This window comes from Tachyglossus aculeatus, chromosome X3 (genome assembly GCF_015852505.1).
Source record: "Tachyglossus aculeatus isolate mTacAcu1 chromosome X3, mTacAcu1.pri, whole genome shotgun sequence".
Lineage (NCBI taxonomy): Eukaryota > Metazoa > Chordata > Mammalia > Monotremata > Tachyglossidae > Tachyglossus > Tachyglossus aculeatus.
Window position 1 is genome coordinate 34236626 of NC_052099.1, and position 24508 is coordinate 34261133.

Genomic DNA, 24508 nt, shown 5'->3' on the forward strand with positions numbered 1-24508 from the left:
TGTGGGACATGGACCATGTCCAACCTGGTTATCTTATATTTACCCAAGAGCTTAGAACAGTGCCTGGCACAGAGTAAGGGCTTAACAAATAAGCCCTTGAAGCAGCGTGGCTCAGTGGATAGAGCACGGGCTTTGGAGTCAAAGGTCATGGGTTCAAATTCTGGCTCTGCCTTTTGTCAGCTGTGTGACTTTGGGCAAGTCACAACTTCTCTGTACCTCAGTTACCTCACCTGTAAAATGGGGATTAAGACTGTGAGCCCCCCCGTGGGACAACCTGATCACCTTGTAACCTCCCCAGCACTTAGAACAGTGCTTTGCACATAGTAAGCACTTAATAAATGCCATTATTATAATTATTATAAATACAATTTAAAAAAAAAACCAGAACAGGAATTGTGTCTACTGATTCCCCCAATTACTTAGTACAGTACTTTGCACATAACAGGTGCTCAATAAGTACCATTCACTGGTTGATGGATTGATTACTTTTTCATTCATATTAATGTCATCTCTCCCTCTAGACTAAGCTCCTTGCTGACAGGGAAGTGCCCTTCGAATTCTGTTGTATTGTTCTCTCCCAAGCACTTAGTGCAGTGCTCTGCACATAGTAAGCACTCAATAAATTCTTTTGATTGATTGCTTGATCAAGGTTCTTAAAATGGAACAGGAAATATTCCTTATAAAGAACACAAAGTACCCTCGACAGCAAGTGAGGATTTTTTTTATTCTTTGATGAAGCACCAAGCAATGATGCTTCAACCCCGAAGCAAACAATGACTGTCCCTTTAGAAAAGATCATAAAACATAAAACAAAGAAAATAATTGATCAATCTCAGGAGTGGCACCAAACTGTTTTGTTCTTAATCTTCGGAAGGAAGGAAGTCAGTAGCGATTCATTTGTAGATGGGAGTCCCAAGAAGCCTCTCTTATATACCTTCTCCGAACAGGTATCCAAGCAAGGGGAAAAGACATTTGTCTGAGTCACCAGTTGCAGTAAGGCTTTTGCAGCTTCCACAGTCCCATAAAATCCCATGTTGATCCCAGAGATTAGTGTCAGTAATTGCTCTCATCACTGGGGCAAAGGTGACCCCAGAGATTAACTGAGTCACAGGCGCTGGTGGTGTCTACTGGCCAATGAAGCCCCTTACCCGAAACTCAATCAATCAATCATATTTATTGAGTACTTACTGTGTGCAGAGCACTGTACTAAGCACTTGGGAAGTACAAGTTGGCAACATATACAGTCCCTACCCAACAGTGGGCTCACAGTCTAGAAACTCCTGTTGCAAACGCTTTGCACTGGATGTGGGATCATGCATTCAGTTAGCCAGTCTGTCAATTGCATTTATTGAGTGCTTACTGCATGCAGAGCACTGTAGTAAGCGCTTGTAAGAGTACAATATAAAAATAAACTGATTGATGTGGTTAGAGACTGGGGTTCACAGGAGGAAGCTTGAAGCAGAATGCATTTGTCTGCTTTGTGCAAACTACCTTCTCAAACCATAAGACGGCGGGGCCTGGATGAAAGAGCCTGGCTTTGGGAGAAAGGAGACACAGTTCTCATTCCAGCTCTGCCCGTGGGTGACCATGGGTGGGTCCCTTAACCTCTCTGGTCTCTGAGTCTTCATCAGCAAAATGGGGCTAAAATACCTGCTCTCTCCCTCTTAGTCTGGGAGCCCCGTGAGGCCTAGGAACTATGTCTGACCTCACTGTCTGGTATCTGCCCAGTGCTTAGCATTGTGCTGGGCTCGTAGTGAGTACCTAGTAAATACAATAATAATAATAATAATAATAATGATATTTGTTAAGCACTTACTATGTGCCAAGCACTGTTCTAAGCACTGGGGTGGATCCAAGGTAATCAGGCTGTCCCACGTGGGGCTCACAGTCTTAATCCCCATTTTTATAGATGAGGTAACTGAGACACAGAGAAATTAAGTGTCTTGCCCAAGGTCACCCAGCAGACAAGTGGTGGAGCCGGGATTAGAACCCTTGTCCTCTGACGCCCAGGCTCTTTCCACTAAGCCACGCTGCTTCTCTAACTAACCATAACTAATTAAGCAAGTCAATGAGCCCTTGTCCAACAGAGTCGAGCAGTCACCTGGAGAATTGACTCTGTGGAGGCAATCAACCACTGTAATTTCCCCCACAGTCAATTACCCTCCCTGGTCTTTCTTCCTTGTCCACCTCCCTCTGACCTTGAAGCCCATCCTGCTCAGAGGGGTTTGAATTCAGAGAAAGAAAAAAGTTGCTTTAATGGGGATGCTTCACCCCAATCCTACCCAGATCTATTCCATGGCAAACAAACTAACCCAACTAAGAACTGGGAGAAGGGACACCTGGGTCTCCTGGAGACCAGACAGAGGGGAGGGGGGCCTGCCGGGGCTATGCCTTCAGCAGGGAAGGTCTGTGCCCCAATATCCATCCAGGGTGACCCACCAGGTGGACAGGCCCAGCAGGAATCCCCCCAGATAGCTGGCCACTGCAGGCTGTGAAGTCAGCCTCCTCCTCTGGACTGTAACCTCACTGTGGGCAGGGAATGTGTCTGTTCATTATAATATTGTAATCTCCCAAGCACTTAGTACAGTGCTCTGCTCACAGTAAGCACTCAATAAATACAATCGAATGAATAACTGAAGGACTCTAATGAATGAACGAACATGGAAGCAATCACCTGGAAAGTCCCAGGACCACCTTCAGCATTGACACAGTGCTGCGGTCGCTTTGGCCAACACTGGGGCCTGCACGTTACAACCTTTGCAAGTATTTTGTCCCGTGCTGCGCCCCAGCCTGCAAACTTGCTCTCTGTACTCTGAGCCCCAGCAGAGATGCGGCGGGCAGAGGGCTAGAGAGCACGGGAGGCACTGAGCAAGCCACTGGCACTAGAACCAACGCCTTTGTGCAGGTCCTCGATCCCGTGGTCGTGGGACAAGCCTTGCTCACGTTTCTGGCAAGAGACTCAGTCACTTAGTAGCATTGATGTTTCCCTGGGCTTGTCATCGCTGCAGAAAGCTCTATCATTTTCCTTAGTCTCCAGGAACGATGAATAGGAGCCCTCTCTCAGGGGCTTTAGTTTGCAAAGAAGGTGTCACTGGCCTGGAATGCATCACTTAGCGTACACGTGGAGTTTTCATAATGGAAAAGCGGAGGAGGTAACTCCCTCCTCAATGGATGCTTCCGACAGTTTTTAGCTGAGAGGGTCCCATGGACATTCCTAGGGGTGACCTCGCTGCCTCCATGTGGGCCTTGTGGGACACAGGACGTCGGAGGGAAGTATTAGCCCCAAGTTGGAAAAAGGCGGGTGTGAAAAACCAACAAAGGAAACAGCCAAACCTATTGTGCAGGGTGGAATAATTATGCAGAATGGCTGTGGATACCAGTGATGAGCCTAGTATGACTCCTGAGGGTCCCTGGGGGAGTTCAGGGGTGGCAGGGCAGTGTTGTGGGGGAGGAGGGGTTGTTGGAATAGTGTCGGGGGGTGGGGGTGCCCAAGGGAAGGATGGATTATCCGGTGGAGTTGCGCGGGCAGTGTCTCGAAGAAGGAATTGTAGGGGCAGTGTCTGGGGGTGGGGGCAGAGGGTGGAAGAGGAAAAGTGCGGGTCTTCCTTCAGGTGACAGAATTCAGTACTGCCTCCCACCCCAATCCTCAATTATCTCCCCCCGACTCTGCCCTTTCGATGGAGGCCAGGAGCGGGAGGTGCTAAGCTTAGGAGGGGAAGCCTGGCAGCAAGAAGCAGCACAGCCTAGTGGATAGAGTACATGCCTGGGAGTCAGTAAGAGCCTGGGCTCTGCCAACAGTCTGTTGTGTGACTTTGGGAAAGTTGCTTCACTTTTCTGTGCCTCCGTTCTCCTGTTTATGTACATAACTGTAAATTATTTATATTAACATCTGTCTCCCCCTCTAGACTGTAGGCTCATTGTGCGTGGGGAATGTGTCTGTTTATTATTATATTGTTCTCTCCCAAGCGCTTAGCACAGTGCTTTGCACAAGTAAGCGCTCAGTAAATATGATTGACTGACTAAGCGCTTAGTACAATGCTCTGCACACAGTAAGCACGCAATAAATATGATTGAATAAATGACGGTTCTCCCTCCTACTCAGTGAGCTCCATGTGGGACAGGGACTGTGTCCAACTTAACTTGTGTCTACTCCAGTGCCTAGAACAGTTACAGTACTTAATACCACAAGAAAAGTGTCGTGCTGGGGGTCACACAGCTGGGCAGTGAGTAGAACCTGAACGACCAGCATGACCAGGATTCTCATTCTGGCTCTGCCCCTGCTACTAGGTGACCGTAGGCACTGCATTAAACCTCTCTGTGCCTCACTTCTCTCATATGGAAAATGGGGATGGTTATACTCTGGGCTCCTCCCAGCTCCATTGGGAGATTGTGAAGACGCCCTAAGATTAACAGATGAAAGCACAAGATGATGTCACACTACTGGTGAAAGTGGTAGTGATGTGGACTTGTGTCCTTATGAAATACATTTGCAGGTGGCCGGATCTGCCAGGAACACCTACAAAATCAGCCCATCTCTGCCTTTCCAGCAGGGGAAGAGGACCCGGGCAAGGGGGTCCGCTCTGACGGTTTGGTCACGGATTTTGCCAACGTTTACGCTTCAGGTAAGAATGCACTTTGTACAGAGGGGCCGGTGGATGGAAAATGCAGGCGTTTTCTTCAAATCAGAAGACAGGGGCCTAGTAGGCGACGATGTTGAAGCCTACTTCGGCAGCCCGGGGCCCAGCCACAGAGCACGTTGCCTGTTGGCCCGAAAAACCCCTTTACTACCATCCGGGGCCGAGCTGGTGCTCGGGGTGTCCCCTCCTGATTGGGTGTGACTGAGGGTGGTGGGGGTGGGGAGAAGAGGAGGAGGGCCGATGCAGGCCGATAACGGTTCCAGCATGTCCACCCCGCTGCCACCACCTGTGTGTCTTCCCCAGACCTGCTCCCTGCTGGGCCTGGCGCAGAAGTCACAGAACACTTCCTGCTGGAGGTGGTGGACATCCTCTTGGCTTACATCAGGAAGACCTACAATGAGAAGAGCAAAATCCTGGACTTCCACCACCCTCACCAGCTCCTGGAAGGTCTGGACGGCTTCAGCCTGGCTATTTCTGACCAGCCTGAGCCTCTGGAGCAGATCCTGGTGGACTGCAAGGACACCCTGAAGTATGGCGTTAAGACTGGTGAGGCACGGCTTGGGGGTCTCTATGGGGAGCGGGGCCAGACTGCCCTTTAGGGCTGAACTATTCCGGCCAGACCCTGCCCCCCCAACTAGTTGACGTAGCAGCTTTAAGCCAAGAGAAGATGCTTAGTACAATCAATCAATCAATCATATTTATTGAGTGCTTACTGTGTGCAGAGCACTGTACTAAGCGCTTGGGAAGTACAAGTTGGCAACAAATAGAGACAGTCCCTACCCAACAGTGTTCCGCCTACAGCAGGCTCTCAGTAGATAACATTGGCTGACAAAGAAAAGTATAAGACAGCTGCCACAGGAGGGACAGTCAAAGACCCATCACGAAAACCCACAAGTTCTATAAGGAAAACCCATTCGAAACCCATCTCTCCTTCCCTTGTGGTCTTGAAGTCCTAATGTGGCTTCGTAAAAGAGGTACACACATAGCTGCACGCACACCTAAATGCACACACATGCATACAGACTTATGTACTTACAAACATGCATTTATGATGGAGTCTCCAGTCTGTTAGGATGGATGACTTTTAGTGCCGAGACTTCAAGACTGAGAATCTGTGGAGACGAGTTGATTCCATGCTCATGGCTTGCACCTCTTGCACTCCGTTGGCTCTGCCCATCACGTTCCCACTGGGGCACAGAGAGCAGTGCCCGAGTAGGTGGGCAGGGAAGCAGCACCTGGAGAAGTCTCTAGACTGCAAGCTCAATATGGGCAGGGCAGGTGTCTGCTAATTCTGTTGTACTGACCCGAGAGCTCAGTAGAGTGCTCTGCACAAAATTAGTGCTCAATAAGTACCATTGACTGAAGGCTTTTCATTCAGAGAAGTAGCGTGGCTCAGTGGAAAGAGCACGGGCTTTGGAGTCAGAGGTCATGGGTTCAAATCCCGGCTCTGCCAATTGTCAGCTGTGTGACTTTGGGCAAGTCACTTAACTTCTCTGTGCCTCAGTTACTTCATCTGTAAAATGGGGATTAAGACTGTGAGCCGCCTGTGGGACAACCCGATCACCTTGTAACCACCCCAGTGCTTAGAACAGTGCTTTGCAGATAGTAAGCGCTTAATAAATGCCATCATTATTATTATTATTATTCATTCAGTCGTATTTATTGAGCACTTACTGTGTGCAGAGCACTGTACTAAGCACTTGGAAAGTACAAGTCGGCAACATATAGAGACGGTCCCTACCCAACAGCGGTCTCACAGTCTAGAAGGGGGAGACAGACAACAAAACGGATGAAGCCACCGCAGTCCAGTGCCATGGCACTGTGAGCCGGCAGGTGATTTGCTTGGTAGTCACTGCAGATCTCATAAGCCCAGCTTTGCCAGTCAGCTCATTTCCAAGACTCCTGGTGGGCCTGTCCCTCCCCCACGCTGTGCACCTAAGGCGTTTCTTCCCTCAGAAACCTTCCCAGCTGACGACACAGCTCCCGCAGGTAGAGCCGGGACTAGAACCCAGTTCCCAGGGGTACAATCTGCCCAGTGGGACTGAATAGGGTTCGGAGAGCTCCCGCACCGAAAGAGTCAGGCCCCAGGTGGTCACTCCCAGGAAGCAAGGGCTGAAATGTTTCCCCCTCTTACCTCCAAACTGATGATTCCTGACCTAGGGTTTGCAGTTTTCTTTGTTTCTTTTCTAGCAAATTGTGTGTGTGTGTGTGTGTGTGTACATATTACCTATGTGCCCTCAAGTAATCAATAAATGAGTCATATTTATTGGGTACTTTCTGTGTGCAGAGTACTGTACCAAGTGCTTGGGAGAGTATAATGTAACAAGAGTTCATCATTTATTGAGGGTTTGCAGTTTTCTTTGTTTCTTTTCTAGCAAATTGTGTGTGTGTGTGTGTGTGTGTGTGTGTGTGTGTACATATTACCTATGTGCCCTCAAGTAATCGATAAATGAGTCATATTTATTGAGTACTTTCTGTGTGCAGAGTACTGTACCAAGTGCTTGGGAGAGTATAATGTAACAAGAGTTCATCATCATCATCATCATCATCAATCGTATTTATTGAGCGCTTGCTGTGTGCAGAGCACTGTACTAAGCGCTTGGGAAGTCCAAGTCGGCAACATATAGAGACAGTCCCTACCCAACAGTGGGCTCACAGTCTAAAAGGGGGAGACGGAGAACAAAACCAAACATACTAACAAAATAAAATAAATAGAACAGATAGGTACAAGTAAAATAAATAAATAATAGAGTAATAAATATGTACAAACATATATACATATATACAGGTGCTGTGGGGAAGGGAAGGAGGTAAGATGGGGGGATGGAGAGGGGGACAAGGGGGAGAGGGAGAGTTGGTACTAATAATAATTTGTTATGCACTTATTATGGGCTACACACTGTACTAAGTGCTGGGGCAGATACTAGATAACCAGATTGAACCATTCTTCACCCCCATTCTACAGATGAGGGAATCGAGGCTCAGAGAAGTTAAGCGGTTTGCCCAAGCCCAAGGCAACAGAGCAGACAAGTGGCAGAGCCGGGATTAGAACCCAGGTCTTCTGACTCCCAAGCCTGTGCTCTTTCCACTAAGCCACCCTGCTTCTCTGATGTGGGCATGTTCCCTACCCACATCAAGCTTGCATGGATGGGCAAGTGGGGGGAGGGTTGTGTGTGTGTGTGTGTGTGTGCATCCATGTGTCTGGGTACCCATCATCATCATCAATCATATTTATTGAGCGCTTACTATGTGCAGAGCACTGTACTAAGCGCTTGGGAAGTACAAATTGGCAACATATAGAGACAGTCCCTACCCAACAGTGGGCTCACAGTCTAAAAGGGGGAGACAGAGAACAAGACCAAACATACTAACAAAATAAAATAAATAGAATAGATATGTACAAATAAAATAAATAAATAAATAGAGTAATAAATATGTACAAACATATATACATCTATACAGGTGCTGTGGGGAAGGGAAGGAGGTAAGATGGGGGGATGGAGAGGGGGATGAGGGGGAGAGGGAGAGATCAATCAATCCTATTGAGCGCTTACTATGTGCAGAGCACTGTACTAAGCGCTTGGGAAGTACACATTGGGGAATGGAGAAGTAGTGTGGCTCATTGGGAATCAGTCGTATTTATTGAGCGCTTCTTGTGTGCAGAGCACTGTACTCATGAAACAAGTGGAATTGAATAGTTTTGAGCAAACAAGCCAGATTTCCTTCCACTCGGTTTTAAGATGGAGCGCCTTTGGGCTTTCTCCCTAGGCCACCCTCGCTTCTTTAACCAGCTTTCCAGTGGCCTAGATATGGTAGGATTAGCCGGCGCCTGGCTGACGGCCGCAGCAAACACCAACATGTGAGTTTTCCCCCTGGGGATGGGTCTAGCGTGCGTTCCAGAACCCAGAGCAAGATGATAGACAGATGCGGGGGGAATTTTGGGTGGGGCGGAGCTGATGTCTGGTGTCTCCCAAGGGCAGAGGAGGGGCAGCCAGGGGCTGAGGTTGGATGGATCCCGGGCCTAGGAGTTATAAAGAAGGACGTGGGTTCTAATCCTTGCTCCGCCACTTGTCTGCTATGTGACTTGGACGAGTCACTTCTCTGTGACTCAGTGACCTCATCTGTAAAATGGGAATTAAGACTCATAAACTCTATGTTTCCAACCTGATTAGCGTGTATCTACCCCCGCACTTAGTGACATTTAGAGACTCCCCAATGGCCAAGCCTTGATGCCCACCTCCAATTGCTAAGGAAACCCCTCCATCCTTAGCAAATGCCAGAAGAACCCCCACAAAAAAATCCAAATTCCCTTCGTTTCTTTAGACTGTGGGGTTGTCTGTAAAATGGGAAACGGGGAGGTTTGGGGCTGGTAATGGGCAGATCAGACCTCGACTGCTATTCCCCGCGTTGGGCAGCCTCACGTTCCAACACACCAGTTTTCCTAAATGCTTCCAGGGCCACAGCTGATATGTACTTGATGTGGACACATGCAGGTTTACGTATGAAATCGCCCCAGTGTTTGTCGTCATGGAAAAGATCCTTCTCCAGAAAATGCATGAACTGGTGGGCTGGGCTGAAACTGGAGCAGACGGCATATTTTCCCCAGGTAAGTGAGGGGGAGGATTGTTCTTGCTGTCTGAGATTGGTGGGGTGATGGCTGAGAATAGTTGTTTTTTATGATATTTGTTAAGTACTTACTATGTGCCAGGCACTGTACTAAGCACCAGAGTACATACTAGTTCATCATCATCATCAATCATATTTATTGAGTGCTTACTGTGTGCAGAGCACTGTACTAAGCACTTGGGAAGTACAAACTGGCAACATATAGAGACAGTCCCTACCCAATAGTGGGCTCACAGTCTAAAAGGGGGAGACAGAGAACAAAACCAAACATACGAACAAAATAAAATAAATAGAATAGATATGTACAAGTAAAATAAATAAATAATAGAGTAATAAATCTGTACAAACATATATACATATACACAGGTGCTGTGGGGAAGGGAAGGAGGTAAGATGAGGGGGATGGAGAGGGGGACGAGGGGGAGAGGAAGGAAGGATCAGTTAATCAGGTTGGATACAGTCCTTGTCCCACATGGGGCTCACAGTCGAAATTCCCATTTTACAGATGAAGTAACTGAGGCACAGAGAAGTCAAATGACTTGCCCAAGGTCACACGTGGCATGTGGCAGAGCCAGGATTAGAACCCAGGTCCTTCTGACTCCTAGGCCCCTGGTTCTAGCCACGAGACCACGCTGTTGAGCATCACTTCAGTTGATATTTTTTCTTTTTGTGAAAGCCTCCATTAGAGCTGTCTGTTACCTTCCTTTGTACCAACTCTGTTTTATTGTATTCTCTCAAGTGCTTAGTACAGTGCTCTGCACACAGTAAACGCTGAGTAAATAGCATTGAGTGATTGATTCTGCTGGTCAGTACTAGAGATATCAAAATGGGTCCAAACTCCCCCTTGCCTTCTGTCTGCTAGGCCCTGACTGTCTCCCCGTAAGCACCATGAGGGGAGGATTGAGTCACTAGAGCTAGTAAAGGGCTCTGCACTGTAGACTCATTAAGGGCAGGGAAGGTGTCGACTAGCGCTTAGTACAGTGCTCTGCACACAGTAAGCACTCAATAAATACGATTGATTGATTGATTGACTAATTCTGTTGTACTCTCCCAAGCACTTAGTACAGGGCCGTCCACATAGTAAATGCTCAATAAGTACCACTGATCGATCTATTGCACACTGTAGGTGCTCGGCAGAAAATAATAATAAATAATAATGGTATTTGTTAAGCACTTACTATGTGCCAAGCACTGTTCTAAGCGCTGGGGTAGAGACAAGGTAATCAGGTTGTCCCATGTGGGGCTCACGGTCTTAATCCCCATTTTACAGATGAGATAACTGAGGCACAGTGAAGAGACTTGCCCCAAGTCACACAGATTCTACTGATTGAGTGACTGGTACCTTACCACATCTTCACTCCAGGGCATGCCAACTGATGATCTATCTGATGAGGGAACCCGGGGCGGCGACCTGTAATTTCAGATGGAGGATCCTGTCTTTGGGCTCTGCCCGCTGCCTCACTTTCTGGGAAAAATGGGGTAAATGTTGGCTCGTCGTCTTCTCTGGAGAAGCAGCATGGCTTAATGGTTAGAGCACGGGCCTGGGAATCAGAAGGACTTGGGTTCTAATCCTGGCTCCACCACATGTCTACTGTGTAAACTTGGGCAAGTCACGTCACTTCTCTGGGCCTCAGTTCCCTCATCTGTAAAATGGGGATTAAGACTGTGAGCTCCACGTGAGACAGGGACTGTGTCCAACCCAATCTGCTTGTATCCACCCCAGAGCTTAGAACAGAACTTGGCACATCGGAAGCGCTTCAGAAGGACCATAATTATGAATTATTGTAATAATTATTATGATTCTCTTCTCTAGGCGGGGCCATATCAAACCTCTACAGCATCCTGGTGGCGCGCTACAAATACTTTCCAGAAGTCAAGAGCCGAGGCATGGTGGCCCTGCCCCGCATCGTGCTGTTCACCTCGGAGCAAGTGAGTGTCCCGCCATCGACCCCCGGCCCACGTCATCCCCCGGGCCTGGAATGCCCCCAATCCCTCTGCCCATCCGCCAAGCTAGCTCTCTTCCTCCCTTCAAGGCCCTGCTGAGAGCTCACCTCCTCCAGGAGGCCTTCCCAGACTGAGCCCTTTCCTTCCTCTCCCCCTCGCCCCCCTCTCCATCCCCCCTTACCTCCTTCCCTTCCCCACAGCACCTGTATATATATATATATGTTTGTACATATTTATTACTCTATTTATTTATTTATTTTACTTGTACATATCTATTCTATTTATTTTATTTTGTTAGTATGTTTCGTTTTGTTCTCTGTCTCCCCCTTTTAGACTGTGAGCCCACTGTTGGGTAGGGACTGTCTCTATATGTTGCCAGTTTGTACTTCCCAAGCGCTTAGTACAGTGCTCTGCACATAGTAAGCGCTCAATAAATACGATTGATGATGATGATGATGATGGTTACGGGGTCCCCACCTGAGGTGACATGAAAGCCAGCGACGGGGCATTGGAGGGCAGGATTACACCCTGGGTTCCTCCCGCACACTTGGGCTTCGATGCGGGCAAGGAGGCGGGATGCATCCGCCCAACACCTCGAGCCTATCTGGGCTCAGCACGCGTGCTACGTTCATTCATTCATTCAGTTGTATTTATTGAGACCTTACTGTGTGCAGAGCACTGTTCTAAGGGGAGAGTACACTATAACAATAAACAGACAGATTCCCTGCCCACAGCGAGCTTACAGTCTTGGGGGGCGGGGAGTGACAACAAGCCATGCTGTCAGAGAGTCAGTGATGTGCCCGTTCATCGCGTTGGAGTGGGTGCTTTTTGTACTTCCCAAGTGCTTAGTACAGTGCTCTGCACACAGTAAGCGCTCAATAAATTTGAATGAATGAATGAAAATGCTTTTCTGACCACGGGGTTCTACAGGAACACAGGTTCTGCATTCCAGGAATGCTGGGGTGGGAGTGGGGGGTCACGTTCCCAAGTAGGGAAGTAGGTTCCCAAGTAGGGCTCACGTTCCCAAGTGCTTAGTACAGTGCTCTGCACACAGTAAGCGCTCAATAAATTTGAATGAATGAATGAAAATGCTTTTCTGACCACGGGGTTCTACGGGAACACAGGTTCTGCATTCCAGGAACGCTGGGGTGGGAGTGGGGGTCCGGGGACCCATTCCCTTTCCAGGCAGATCTGGGCTTAAGAGAAGCAACGTGGCTTAGTGGTTCAAGCATGGGCTTGGGAGTCAGAAGGTCATGGGTTCTAATCCCAGCTCTGCCACAGGTCTGCAGTGTGACGTTGGGCAAGTCACTTCACTTCTCTGGGCCTCAGTTATCTGTAAAATGGGGGTTTAGTCTGTGAGCCCCACATGAGACAGGGACTATGTCCAACCTGATTTACTTTTATTTACCCCAGCGCTTAGTGCAGTATTTGGCACATAGTAAGCGCTTAACAAATACCATTATTATTATTATTATTAGATCTGAATTCCGTCTGGGACCAGACCTGGTGCTGGAGAAGAGTTTTGGATGATGGCCATTTCTCTTGTCAGACTTGCTCGGAGATTTCTCTGGGCACGACCTCTCACCATGGCCACCTGCCTGACTGAGCTCCAAACTCTCCCTTTCCAGGTCATCACCGGCAATGGTCAATCCTGAGCTGGGAACAACCGTAGACCTCTACCTGGTGGCTCGGGGCCCTCCGATAGCTCCCGCCCAGAAATTCTGGGGTCCCCACCCCTGGTCTCTGCCACTCTCCTCAGCCGCCACTGACAATTGCAATTCCCATTTTAATTTTGCCTTAATTTTACAAACCAAATGTTCAGGTGGGACGGACAATGTTCTCTCTTTGGTTTCTCCAGAGTCACTATTCAGTCAAGAAGGCTGCAGCTGTCCTTGGCATCGGGACGGATAACGTAATCGAAGTCAAATGTGATGAAAGGTATGTTTTCCGATCCTTTACGGGAAGCTGGCATCCCCAGGGTGTTCACAATTTAGCAGTTGTTTTCGTAAAACTGCAGCCCAACCCAAGCCGTTGGTATGATCCACAGGACAGGCTAAAATAGGGTTTCTTCTTAGTCTCCCTGAGGTGAAAAAGTCCCACGTGGTTTGCTGAGAGCAAACTTTTCCTTAATGGCTCCTGGGTTTGGAAATGTTAAATGGAGTCCACTCTGAAGCCCCATGAAATCTTGATTTTTCTTATCTGAGTTTTTCCATGCTCCTTGTAGCCAGGGAATATCTTGCTTCTCTTTGGAACTCCCCAACTGCTTTAGTGCAGGGCATTGCACCCAGAGAGTGCTCAGCAAATGCCATTTCTCCCATTACTCTTGGAAGAGCTGCCTCAGATTCATTTTTGACTTTGGTCTCAGGACCGAGTTTTGTTCATCTTTCCTGATGAGAGGCTCGATTGGTATGAAAGTGTGATGGCAACTGTGGTGCAATCTCTCTTTGAAGAGGGTTTAGTCAAATGAACATGTCCACCCACTCTGCTGTACTGTACTCTCCCGAGCACTTAATATAGTACCCTGCTCACAGCAAACACTCAATAAATGTATTGATGCATTATGAAGTGTGGTTAAAAAATGGAAGTCGCAGTGTCAAGGAAACAAAGCAGCACGGCTCAGTGGAAAGAGCCCAGGCTTTGGAGTCAGAGGTCATCGGTTCAAATCCCGGCTCCTCCACTTGTCAGCTGTGTGACTTTGGGCAAGTCACTTCACATCTCTGTGCTTCAGTTCCCTCATCTGTAAAATGGGGATTAAGACTGTGAGCCCCACGTGGGACAACCTGATCACTTTGTCAACTCCCCAGTGCCTAGAACAGTGCTTTGTACATAGTAAGCGCTTAATAAATGCCATTAAAACAATAATAATAATAATTGTTGTATTTGTTAAGTGCTTATTATGTGCCCGGTACTAAGTGCTCGGGTAGAGACAAGTTAATTAGGTTGGACACAGTCCCTGTCCCACATAGGGCTCACAGTCTTAATCCTCATTTTACAGATGAGGTAACTGAGGCCTGTAGAAGTTAAGTGACTTGCTCAAGGTTACACAGCAAACAAGTGGTGGAGCCAGGATTAGAAACCAGGTTTTTTTTTTTTAATGGCATTTATTAAGTGCTTACTATGTGCAAAGCACTGTTCTAAGCACTGGGGAAGTTACAACGTGATCACGTTGTCCCAGGCGGGGCTCACAGTCTTAACCCCCATTTTACAGATGAGGGAACTGAGGCCCAGAGAAGTGAAGTGACTTGCCCAAAATCACACAGCTGACAATTGGTGGAGTCAGGATTTGAACCCATGACCTCTGACTCCAAAGCCCGGGCTCTTTCCACTGAACCACGCTGCGTCTGACTCCCAGGACCATTAGGCCACACTGTTTCAATTGCTGGGATGCTAATTTGCTCCCGTGAAGAATGGCCTTTCTTTCTGCGTAATATGTTGTGACTGCATGGGGCAGCGGGGAGAAGGCGGCTCTCGGAAAGAGGTCGCTCCACTCCTGGGAGTTCATTCATTCATTCATTCATTCAATCGTATTTATTGAGCACTTACTGTGTGCAGAGCACTGTACTAAGTGCTTGGGAAGTACAAGTTGGCAACATTGATGTCAGCCCGGAGATTTCTTCACTGCCCTAATTGACTTAAACCGGTCTGAGCTTAGTGTGTCCAGATTCAGCCACCACGATAACAGTCTGGTCTGGTTGCCCAGGAAAGGGAAAGTGGGTCAGTCAGGTCCACGGTAAAGACTACCGTCCACGGTGGAGGCTGGTCAGCAAGCACTCCTCCCTTCAGCCGAGCATTTTAAATTGGGAAGGGTTGTTGTACTGAAGTATGAATTTATTACCACCGTTGCAAGAGTTCCTCAGCTGATTCCATCCTGGCTTTTATCATTGGCTTTGGCTTGTGCATATAGGCTTGTGCCTCCTTAATTCCAAGGGTTCAGTATTAAACAGGGATTCTCTGTGCCCTACCTGTCCAGGCACGTTATTATTATTGTTATATTGATGCTTAGTACATTAGTATATTAAGCACTTAGTACAGTGCTCTGCACACAGTAAGAGCTCAATAAATACAATTGATTGATTGATTGATTGATGCTCTTTTACTTTTTTAGGGGGAAGATGATTCCATCTGAACTGGAAGAAAGAATTCTTCAAGCTAAGAGAGAGGTATGTTGAATTTTCCCTATAGGACGTTAAGCGGCTGACGAGTTCCCGTTTGAAAAGCGAGACGGAGTGGGAGGGAAGACTAAGAGGAGCGAACTGATCTGGAGATGCGGGAGAGGCCACACCCGGCTCCCAGGGCAGATGGAGCAGGAGGGAGGAGGGCCATGGCTCGGCCTGGCTCGGCCTGGTCCTGGGTTCGGATCTTGGGCTCGGATTTTGCTCTCTGACGTCAGCTAGGCCCCTGGGCCTTGCAGCGCAAAGATCATACCCAGCTCATGCATGCTCGCTCTCGTTCCCCGCCGCCAACCGAGTGGCACTGAGAGGCCCTGCCCATGCGCCCTGCCTACTGGCCACCGGCTCCTCCGCTGCCCTCGTGAACATCTCCCGTGTCGTGACGTGTCTTGTCGTGTTCATGACACGAATGCGTCGTGAGGACACTTGTGAGGAATGTCCTCATGAACATCTCTCTGTTCTCTGTTTTGTGGGTTTTACGGCTCCTGTTACCCCAAAGCCATGCTGAGGTTCTTACTGACCGTTGGCCTTGTTCATTCTTCTAGGGCCAGTCTCCTCTGTACGTCAGTGCCACGGCTGGGACCACGGTGTATGGAGCCATCGACCCGCTGACCAGCATCGCTGACATCTGCGAGCGGCACAAACTCTGGATGCACGTGGATGTAAGACACATTGGGGCTACTCACGGTGCTGAGAGACTCTGCACGTCCCCAGTGGCCCTACTAGTATTTACTCAATGCCCACTAAGTGCAGTGCACTGCCAAACCTTCCACCATCCCAGTTTCTCTCAGTGAATAATAATAATAATAATACAAATTTTGGTATTTGTTGAGACACAAATGTGCCAGTCACTGTACCAAGTGCCGAGGTAGATAAAAGACAATTAGGTCCCACATGGGGCTCTCAATCTAAGTAAGAGGGAGAACAATAATAATGATAATAATAATGGCATTTATTAAGCGCTTACTATGTGCAAAGCACTGTTCCAAGCGCTGGGGAGGATACAAAGTGATTAGGTTATCCCATGTGAGGCTCACAGACTTAATCCCCATTTTACAGATGAGGTAACTGAGGCACAGAAAAGTCAATTGACTTGCCCAAATAAGTGGCGGAGCCCGGATTAGAGCCCATGACCTCTGACTCCCAAATCTGGGCTCTTTCCACTACACCATCCTAATCATCTTGTTCATCACATATCTTGCCACTCATTCATTCGATTGAAAATACGATTGATTGATTCATTCATTCATCATACATATTTATTGAGCGCTTACTGTGTGCAGAGCACTGTACTAAGCGCTTGGGAAGTACAACTTGGCAACACATAGAGACGGTCCCTACCCAACAACGGGCTCACAGTCTAGAAGTATCGAATCCCCATTCTGCAGATGAGGGAACTGAGTCCCAGAGATGTTAAGGTCACACAGCAGGTAAATGACGGAGCCAGGATTCGAACCCGAGAAGCAACATGGCCTGGTGAAGAGAGCACGGGCCTGGGAATCAGAAGGATCTGGGTTCTAATCCTTGCCGCAACACTTGTCTGCTGTGTGACCTGGACAAGTCACTTCCCTTCTCTGGGCCTCAGTTAGAGCAACTGTAACGTAGGGATTCAGACTGTGAGCCTTGGGGCCCCCTTCTCCATTTGTCCTAGGCTGCCTGGGGCGGGGGCCTGCTCCTGTCCAAGAAGCACGTCTACAAGCTGGAAGGCATTGACAGGTGAGTGTGAAGCCCCCCTGCCCTGGTCCTCTGGAAGTAGAGGCTGGACCTGAGGGGTCCCCCGCTGACCACTCTGGTTTTTGCTCCCCCGTCCCCAGGGCCGACTCGATTACCTGGAATCCACACAAGCTGATGGGCGTCCCTCTTCAGTGCTCCGCCATCCTGGTCCGGGAGCAGGTAAGCGCGCGATCCTTGATGAAAGCAAAGAAACAGCGTGGCTCAGTGGAAAGAGCCCGGGCTTTGGAGTCAGAGGTCGTGGGTTCAAATCCCGGCTCCGCCAATTATCAGCTGTGTGACTTTGGGCAAGTCACTGAACTTCTCTGGGCCTCAGTTCCCTCATCTGTCAAATGGGGATTAAGACTGTGAGCCCCCCGTGCGACAACCTGATCACCTTGTTACCTCCCCAGCGCTTAGAACAGTGCTTTGCACATAATAAACACTTAACAAATGCCATAATTATTACTATTAGAAGGGGGAGGCAGACAAGAACATTTACCTCATCTGTCAAATGGGGATTGACCGTGAGCCCCCCGTGGGACAACTGATCACCTTGTTACCTCCCAAGAGCTTAGAACAGTGCTTTGCACATATTAAGCGCTTAATAAATGCCATTGTTATTATTGAGAAGCACCCCAGGTCTGAGGTCCCTGTGCCTGGAAGATTCAAACCCAGAGATTCAGGCATTTTGACCACCTGTGGGTAGGTCAGAAAGATTCAGTGAGAACTTGTCCATTCGGTCAAATGACTGCAGGGCCTATTTTAAGCTCCAAAGGATAATAATAATAATAATGGCATTTATTAAGCGCTTACTATGTGCAAATCACTGTTCTAAGTGTTGGGGAGGTTACAAGGTGATCAGATTGTCCCACGGGGGGCTCACAGTCTTAATCCCTATTTTACAGGTGAGGTAACTGAGGCCCAGAGAAGTTAAGTGACTTGCCCAGTCACAGAGCTGACAATTAGCAGAGCCGGGATTCAAACCCATGACCTCTGACTCCAAAGCCTGTGCCCCTTCTCTGAGTTTGTCCGTGGTATTTACAGGGTGGCACCTATGGTGGGCAGAACCCTGGACCCAGGACTTGGAAGAAAGCAAACAGGGAACTCCCTGCCCACAGAGATCTGACAATCTCAGGGGCAGACAGAAACATAACTTATTTACAAATAGTGGAAACAGGAAAAAAACAATGCTAAAACTGTTCGTAGCAGAAACTCCTATTTTATTATAATCATCATCATTCTATGCAACGAATTCTGCCAAAGGAGCAAGGTGTTTGAAGTACATCTTTGGTTGCCTCTAAAAGGAGTGTCTCAGCTGCCCATCTTTCTTTGCATCAAGCCAAACCCCCTCACCATCTCCTTTATCTCCTGTATATATGTATATATGTTTGTACATATTTATTACTCTATTTATTTATTTATTTATTTATTTAACCTGTACATATCTATTCTATTTTATTTTGTTGGCATTTTTGATTTTGTTCTCTGTCTCCCCCTTTTAGACTGTGAGCCCACTGTTGGGTAGGGACTCTATATGTTGCCAACTTGTACTTCCCAAGCGCTTAGTACAGTGCTCTGCACACAGTAAGCGCTCAATAAATGCGATTGACTGATTGACAAATCATCCCTCCCCATCCCCCCCGCCTTACCTCCTTCCCCTCCTCACAGCACCTGGGTATATGCATATATGTTTGTACGGATCTATTACTCTATTTATTGATTGATTTTACTTGTAATTAAAGTGATTACTTGTAAGTAAGTGATTTTACTTGATGGATTTAAGATACTCCATCAGATCTCATCAGCTCTCTCCCTCCATATCCACTCTCTTCTCTTATTTCACCCCAGCTCGCACTCTTGGCTCCTCTCAAGTTAACCTCACCACTGTGGCTCATTCTTATCCCTCCTGCAACCAACCTCTTGCCCACGTCCTCCCACTTGCCTGCTGCTTGCTTCCCCTTCACTCCCGGCAGATCACTATTCTTTCCATCTTCACCGGCTCCTACCTGGAATTTTTTTTTGTATTCATCTCTCCCACTGGATTGTAAACTCCTTGAGGGCAGGAATCCCGTCTACTCATTCAACTGTACTCTCCCATGTGCTCCATGGTTTGCACATGGTCAGTCAGTCAATCCAATTTATTGAGCGCTGATTGTGTGCAGAGTACTGTATTAGGCCCTTGGGAGATAAGGCATAACAGTATAACCAACACGTTCCCTGCCCACAATAAGCTTACAGTCTGGTGATCAATAGATTGTAAGCTCACCTCCTTCCCCTCCCAACAGCATCTGTGTATATGTTTGTACAGATTTACTACTCCATTTATTTTACTTGTACATATTTACTATTCTATTTATTTTGTTAATGATGTGCATCTAGCTTTATTTCTATTTATTCTGATGACTTGACACCTGTCCACATGTTTTGTCTTGTTGTCTGTCTCCCCCTTCTAGACTGTGAGCCCACTGTTGGGTAGGGACCGTCTCTATGTGTTGCCAACTTGTACTTCCCAAGCGCTTAGTACAGTGCTCTGCACACAGTAAGCACTCAATAAATACGATTGATTGATTGATTGACGCTCCGTCCTCCTCAGGGTCTGTTGAAGGCTTGCAACCAGATGTGTGCCAGCTACCTGTTCCAGCCCGATAAGCACTATGACACCGCCTATGACACTGGAGACAAGGCCATCCAGTGTGGTCGCCACGTGGACGTCTTCAAACTGTGGCTCATGTGGAAAGCCAAGGTAGGCACACCCGCTGACCCTGCCCACTGACCCGGCATTGGGCACGGTCCCTCAGGGCACTGTCTATTCCACCTCCGCATGGAGCTGCTCCTGCTTGAAAATATTGGAAAAATATCGTCTTAATTCATTCATTCATTCATCCATTCAATCGTATTTACTGAGCGCTTACTGTGTGCAGAGCACTGTACTATGCGCTTGGAAAGTACAAGTTGGCAACATAGAGAGACGGTCCCTACCCAACAATGGGCTCACAGTCTAGAAGGGGGGAGACAGACAACAAAACATGTGGACGGGTGTCAAGTCATCAGAATAAACAGAAGTAAAGCTAGATGCACATCATTAACAAAATAAATAGAATAGTAAATATGTACAAGTAGACTAAATAGAGTAATAAACCTGTACAAACTTATATACAGGTGCTGTGGGGAGGGGAAGGAGGTAGGGCTGGGGGAATGGGGAGGGGGAGAGGAAAAAGTCACCTCAGAGAGGGAGCAATGTAAGGACAGTTGTTGCCAACTTGGACTTCCCAAGCGCCCAGCGCAGTGCTCTGCACACAGCAAGCGCTCAGCAAATACGATTGAATGAATGAATGAATGAATGCGAAGGATTATTGGAGGGGAAGGTAAATCCACTCTCTAAACCTACCTATCCTTCCACCACTTCTGGGCTGCAAAATACTGGCTTGCCCCAGGGCTACCTATAGTCCCAAAACAGCAAAATATAAATCAATACTGATTGTGGTTCTCTGCCTGCTGTAATAAATAATAATAATAAATTTGGTATTTGTTAAGTGCTTACTATGTGCAAAGCACTGTTCTAAGCACTGGGGAGGATACAAGGTGATCAGGTTGTCCCATGTGGGGCTCACATTCTTAATCCCCATTTTACAAATGAGGTAACTTAGGCACAGAGAAGTTAAGTGACTTACCCAAATCACACAGCTGACAAGCAGCGGAGTTCAGATTTTGAACCCATGACCTCTGACTCCCAAGCCCGGGCTCTTTCCACTAAGCCACGCTGCTTCTATAATAATGATGGCATCACTGGGCTGAGCACCTGCTGTGAGGACTGCACTGACTGCCAACTGGGAGTCAGAAGGTCATGGGTTCTAATCCCAGCTCTGCCTCTTGTCTGCTGTGTGACCTTGGGCAAGCAATTTCACTTCTCTGGGCCTCAGTTACCTCATCTGGAAAATGAGGATTGAGACTGTGAGCCCCATGTGGGACCCGGACTGTGTCCAACCCAATTTGCTTGTATTTACCCCTGTGCTTAGTACAATGCCTGGCTCATAGTAAGTGCTTAACAAATGCCATAGTTATTATTATTGTTATTATTTTTAATAATAATAACAACATACAATACACTGTCCTGGGCAGCTGTTGTGTGCAGTGCAGTTTACTGGGCCCTTAGTTTCATTCATTCGTTCAATCATATTTATTGATCACTTACTGCTTGCAGAACACTGTACTAAGCACTTGGGAGAGCACACTATAACAATAAGCAGAATTCTTATTGTATACAGAGTGCTGTACTGAGCACCTACTGTGATCAGAGAGTTGTTCTAAGAGTTTGGGAGAGTACAATAGAATTCCCTGCCTTCAAAGAGCTTCTTTGTAAATGATCCATCTGCACCACTCAGTGAGTACTGGGTTTCCTCTGCTGAATAATGGAGATAGGTTTCCTGTCTGCCTCCCTTTTAGATTGACAGTCTTATCTGGGGGCAGGGACTCTTCCACTCTGATTATCTGCAACCACCCTAGCCCTCAGCACAGTGCTTAGCACAAAAGAAGCACATAGAAAATACCATTCTCCTCCTCCTCCTCTTCATTAAAATCACCACTGTGTTTACCCAGGGGACTTGCGGATTTGAGCTTCAGATCAACAGATGTTTGGAGCTTGCAGATTATCTTCACAAGTCTTTGAAGAAAAGGGACGACTTTGAACTAGTAGTGGATGCAGAAGTAAGTTTCTCAGTGCTCCCGGGAACCCCTGCTGGGGGGCTTTACTGCTCGGAGAGGCAAGGCGAGGTGCTCTCCCCACCACCCGGGCCGGTTTTCTGGCAGGAAGCAGGTAAATGAAATGGACAGTGCCTGGAAAATAGATCCTGTTGAATTACAAAGTTCATTTCAGTGAGCATGTCTGATGTTTCAAAGCGAGGGTACTCGGAGCATCCCGAGGCACAGGGATGATGTAACAATAATACTAATGGCTGTGAGCCCACTGTTGGGTAGGGACTGTCTCTATATGTTGCCAACTTGTACTTCCCAAGCGCCTAGTACAGTGCTCTGCACACAGTAAGCGCTCAATAAATACGATTGATTGATTGACTAATGATAATTATGGTACTTATTAAGCGCTTACTATGTGCCAGGCCCTGTTCTAAGCGCTGGAGTAGATACAAGTTAATCAGGTTGGATACAGTCCCTGTCCCACACGGGGCTCACAGTCTTATCCCCATTTTACAGATGAGGTATCTGAGGCCCAGAGAAGTTAAGCAACTTGCCCGAAGTCTCATTTTCAGCTGCACAGTTTCTCCCAGCGCTTAGCACAGTGCTCTGCGCACACAGTCAAAGCTCAATAGATAATATTACTACTACTCTACTTCTAAAACCCCAAGGCAGTAAGCATTTGAAAACCTTGGACTTTGGGCTGCAATTCCCTGGAAACTGGTCTTATCTCCATGGGGATGAAGCAGTGTTTTGTGTTTCGATCAATATTCTTGCTGGATTCCTAGTTTTTCTTTCCCTGACTGTCAACAAGCATGTCGCTAAAATACATTCAGAAGCGAAGCAAATCCCCTGCCCGGCAGATTCAGTAGATCCCCCCACTGCATTGCAAGCTCCTTGAGGACCAGGAACGGGTGATTTGCTTCTATTGGACTCTCCAAACACTTCTTATGGCATTCTGCATTAAACAGGCCTTCAGCACGTCCCATTGATTGATTAATTGATTGACTGACTATGGCACAGGGACTGTCTAGGGCCTGATTCTCTCGTACCCATCCCAACACTTAGTTCAGTGCTGGACTATAGTAAGCACTTAAAAACTGCCTCAATCATTATTATTGATGCTAAGAAAACCCTCAGATAACAAAGCTTTTCTTGGAGACTTTTCCAATCAGTTCTCACCTTGAGAGTGATCACCTATTAGGAACTGAATCAATCAATCGTATTTATTGAGTCCTTACTGTGTGCAGAGCACTGTACTAAGCGCTTGGGAAGTACAAGTTGGAAACATGTAGAGACAGTCCCTACCCAACAGTGGGCTCACAGTCTAAAAGGGGGAGACAGAGAACAAAACCAAACATACTAACAAAATAAAATAACTGAAATAAAATGTATTCTGGTGGCAGGTCTGTTGAACGGAATTCAAGTGTGCTGTGATGTAGTCCCATGGGACTGGATGGGTTCATGTTTTTTTTTTTTCTTTATTTCTCAGCCTGAGCTCACCAATGTTTGCTTCTGGTATGTCCCACCCAGCCTGAGGAGCCTTCCCGAGGGGCCTGAGAGAGCGCAGAGGCTGCACAAGGTACGGAGGCTGGGGACAGGCTGGGGGGCAAGCGGGATCTTTCCTCCCCCCACCCACTCCTTCAGGGAGCCGTAGAGGGTTGTCGAGCCTCCTCTCCCTGATTCCTAACCTCTCCAGTGCCCACACCCACGAGGGGAGGGGAGAGAGGGGAGAGAGCCCAAGACTGGGACCGGGAATCAGGAGACCTTTAGTTTGAGTTCCAGCTCTGCCCCTGGCCCTTTGTGTGATTCCCCCTGCCAGCCCCAGCCACCCCCAGACTGGTCTCTTCATCACTCTGGGCCTTGGTCTCCTCCTCTGTAAAATGGGGGCGAGGGCATCTGCACCTCAAGAAATGCCAGTGAAGGGGGAGGGATATTGCAAGGGAAAATGGTGCCCCGGGGTGGAAAGCAAAGCTCCCTAAAGGCTAAGTGTTGTCACTTGGGTCTGTGGAGCTGCTGAGGAGGCCTGCAGGTTGCAGAGCAGGGCCGGGGACTTGAGTGGCTTGGGGGCCACCGGCCCCAGTGCTGGCCATTGCCAGCAAGACTATGTCTCCACCCTGGCCCCCCCGCCTTCTGAGAACCCCGCTGCCCTGGTCTCTACACAGGGTCAGGCCTCTTGACGCTTCTGGACCCGGGTCCAGGGAGGTGGCCTGCCCTAGCCACAAGGGAATGAATTGGAAACCAGAACACCGCTATTGCGATAGAAAAATTCAAATTACGGACAGTACCGTGTTTCTCTCTGAAAGTTTTCGGTTACTTCCTCCTAAGATTTGTATTGTACAAATTAATAGAATATATTGCAGGTTAAGTATGGCATTTCCTCCTCTTATATCTTCTTGGGGCTTGTAACACTACTCTATAAACTCATGGGCTCCTGATATCTGGACTTGGGTCGAATTTGGTTGTCAGAGTAGAGTCCAGTTTGAGACCACCCCCCCCAAGAAAGGAATCCCACACTGCCATGGATGCCCATTCCCAAGTCACGTGCACGATGTGCTCCTTCCCAGCCCAGCCCTGGGGCCGCTGTCTCCTGGGGGGCCTGTGCAGTCTGGTCAGAGAAATTCCCCTCCCTCTTATCCTGCCAATGAGTTCTAGCCAAAAGGTGCAGTGAAGAGCTGCCTCCTGGCAGAGCAGAAGGAGGGAGGGTACATTTTTAACTCTCAAAGTGAC

General features: G+C 47.9%; 1 protein-coding gene across 1 annotated transcript in view; it reads left to right on the plus strand.

Annotated features, from left to right (window-relative positions):
- LOC119948824 (glutamate decarboxylase 1-like) overlaps positions 1-24508 on the plus strand; it is a 29599-nt gene that overhangs the window by 1494 nt on the left and 3597 nt on the right. The window contains exons 2-14 of the mRNA XM_038770327.1: positions 4494-4622; positions 4941-5183; positions 8406-8496; positions 9131-9243; positions 11077-11192; positions 13066-13145; positions 15313-15367; positions 15922-16038; positions 17028-17092; positions 17191-17269; positions 19683-19832; positions 21686-21793; positions 23271-23360. Coding sequence (XP_038626255.1) covers positions 4494-4622; positions 4941-5183; positions 8406-8496; positions 9131-9243; positions 11077-11192; positions 13066-13145; positions 15313-15367; positions 15922-16038; positions 17028-17092; positions 17191-17269; positions 19683-19832; positions 21686-21793; positions 23271-23360 — 1436 coding nt within the window. The remainder of the gene's footprint in view (positions 1-4493; positions 4623-4940; positions 5184-8405; positions 8497-9130; positions 9244-11076; positions 11193-13065; positions 13146-15312; positions 15368-15921; positions 16039-17027; positions 17093-17190; positions 17270-19682; positions 19833-21685; positions 21794-23270; positions 23361-24508) is intronic.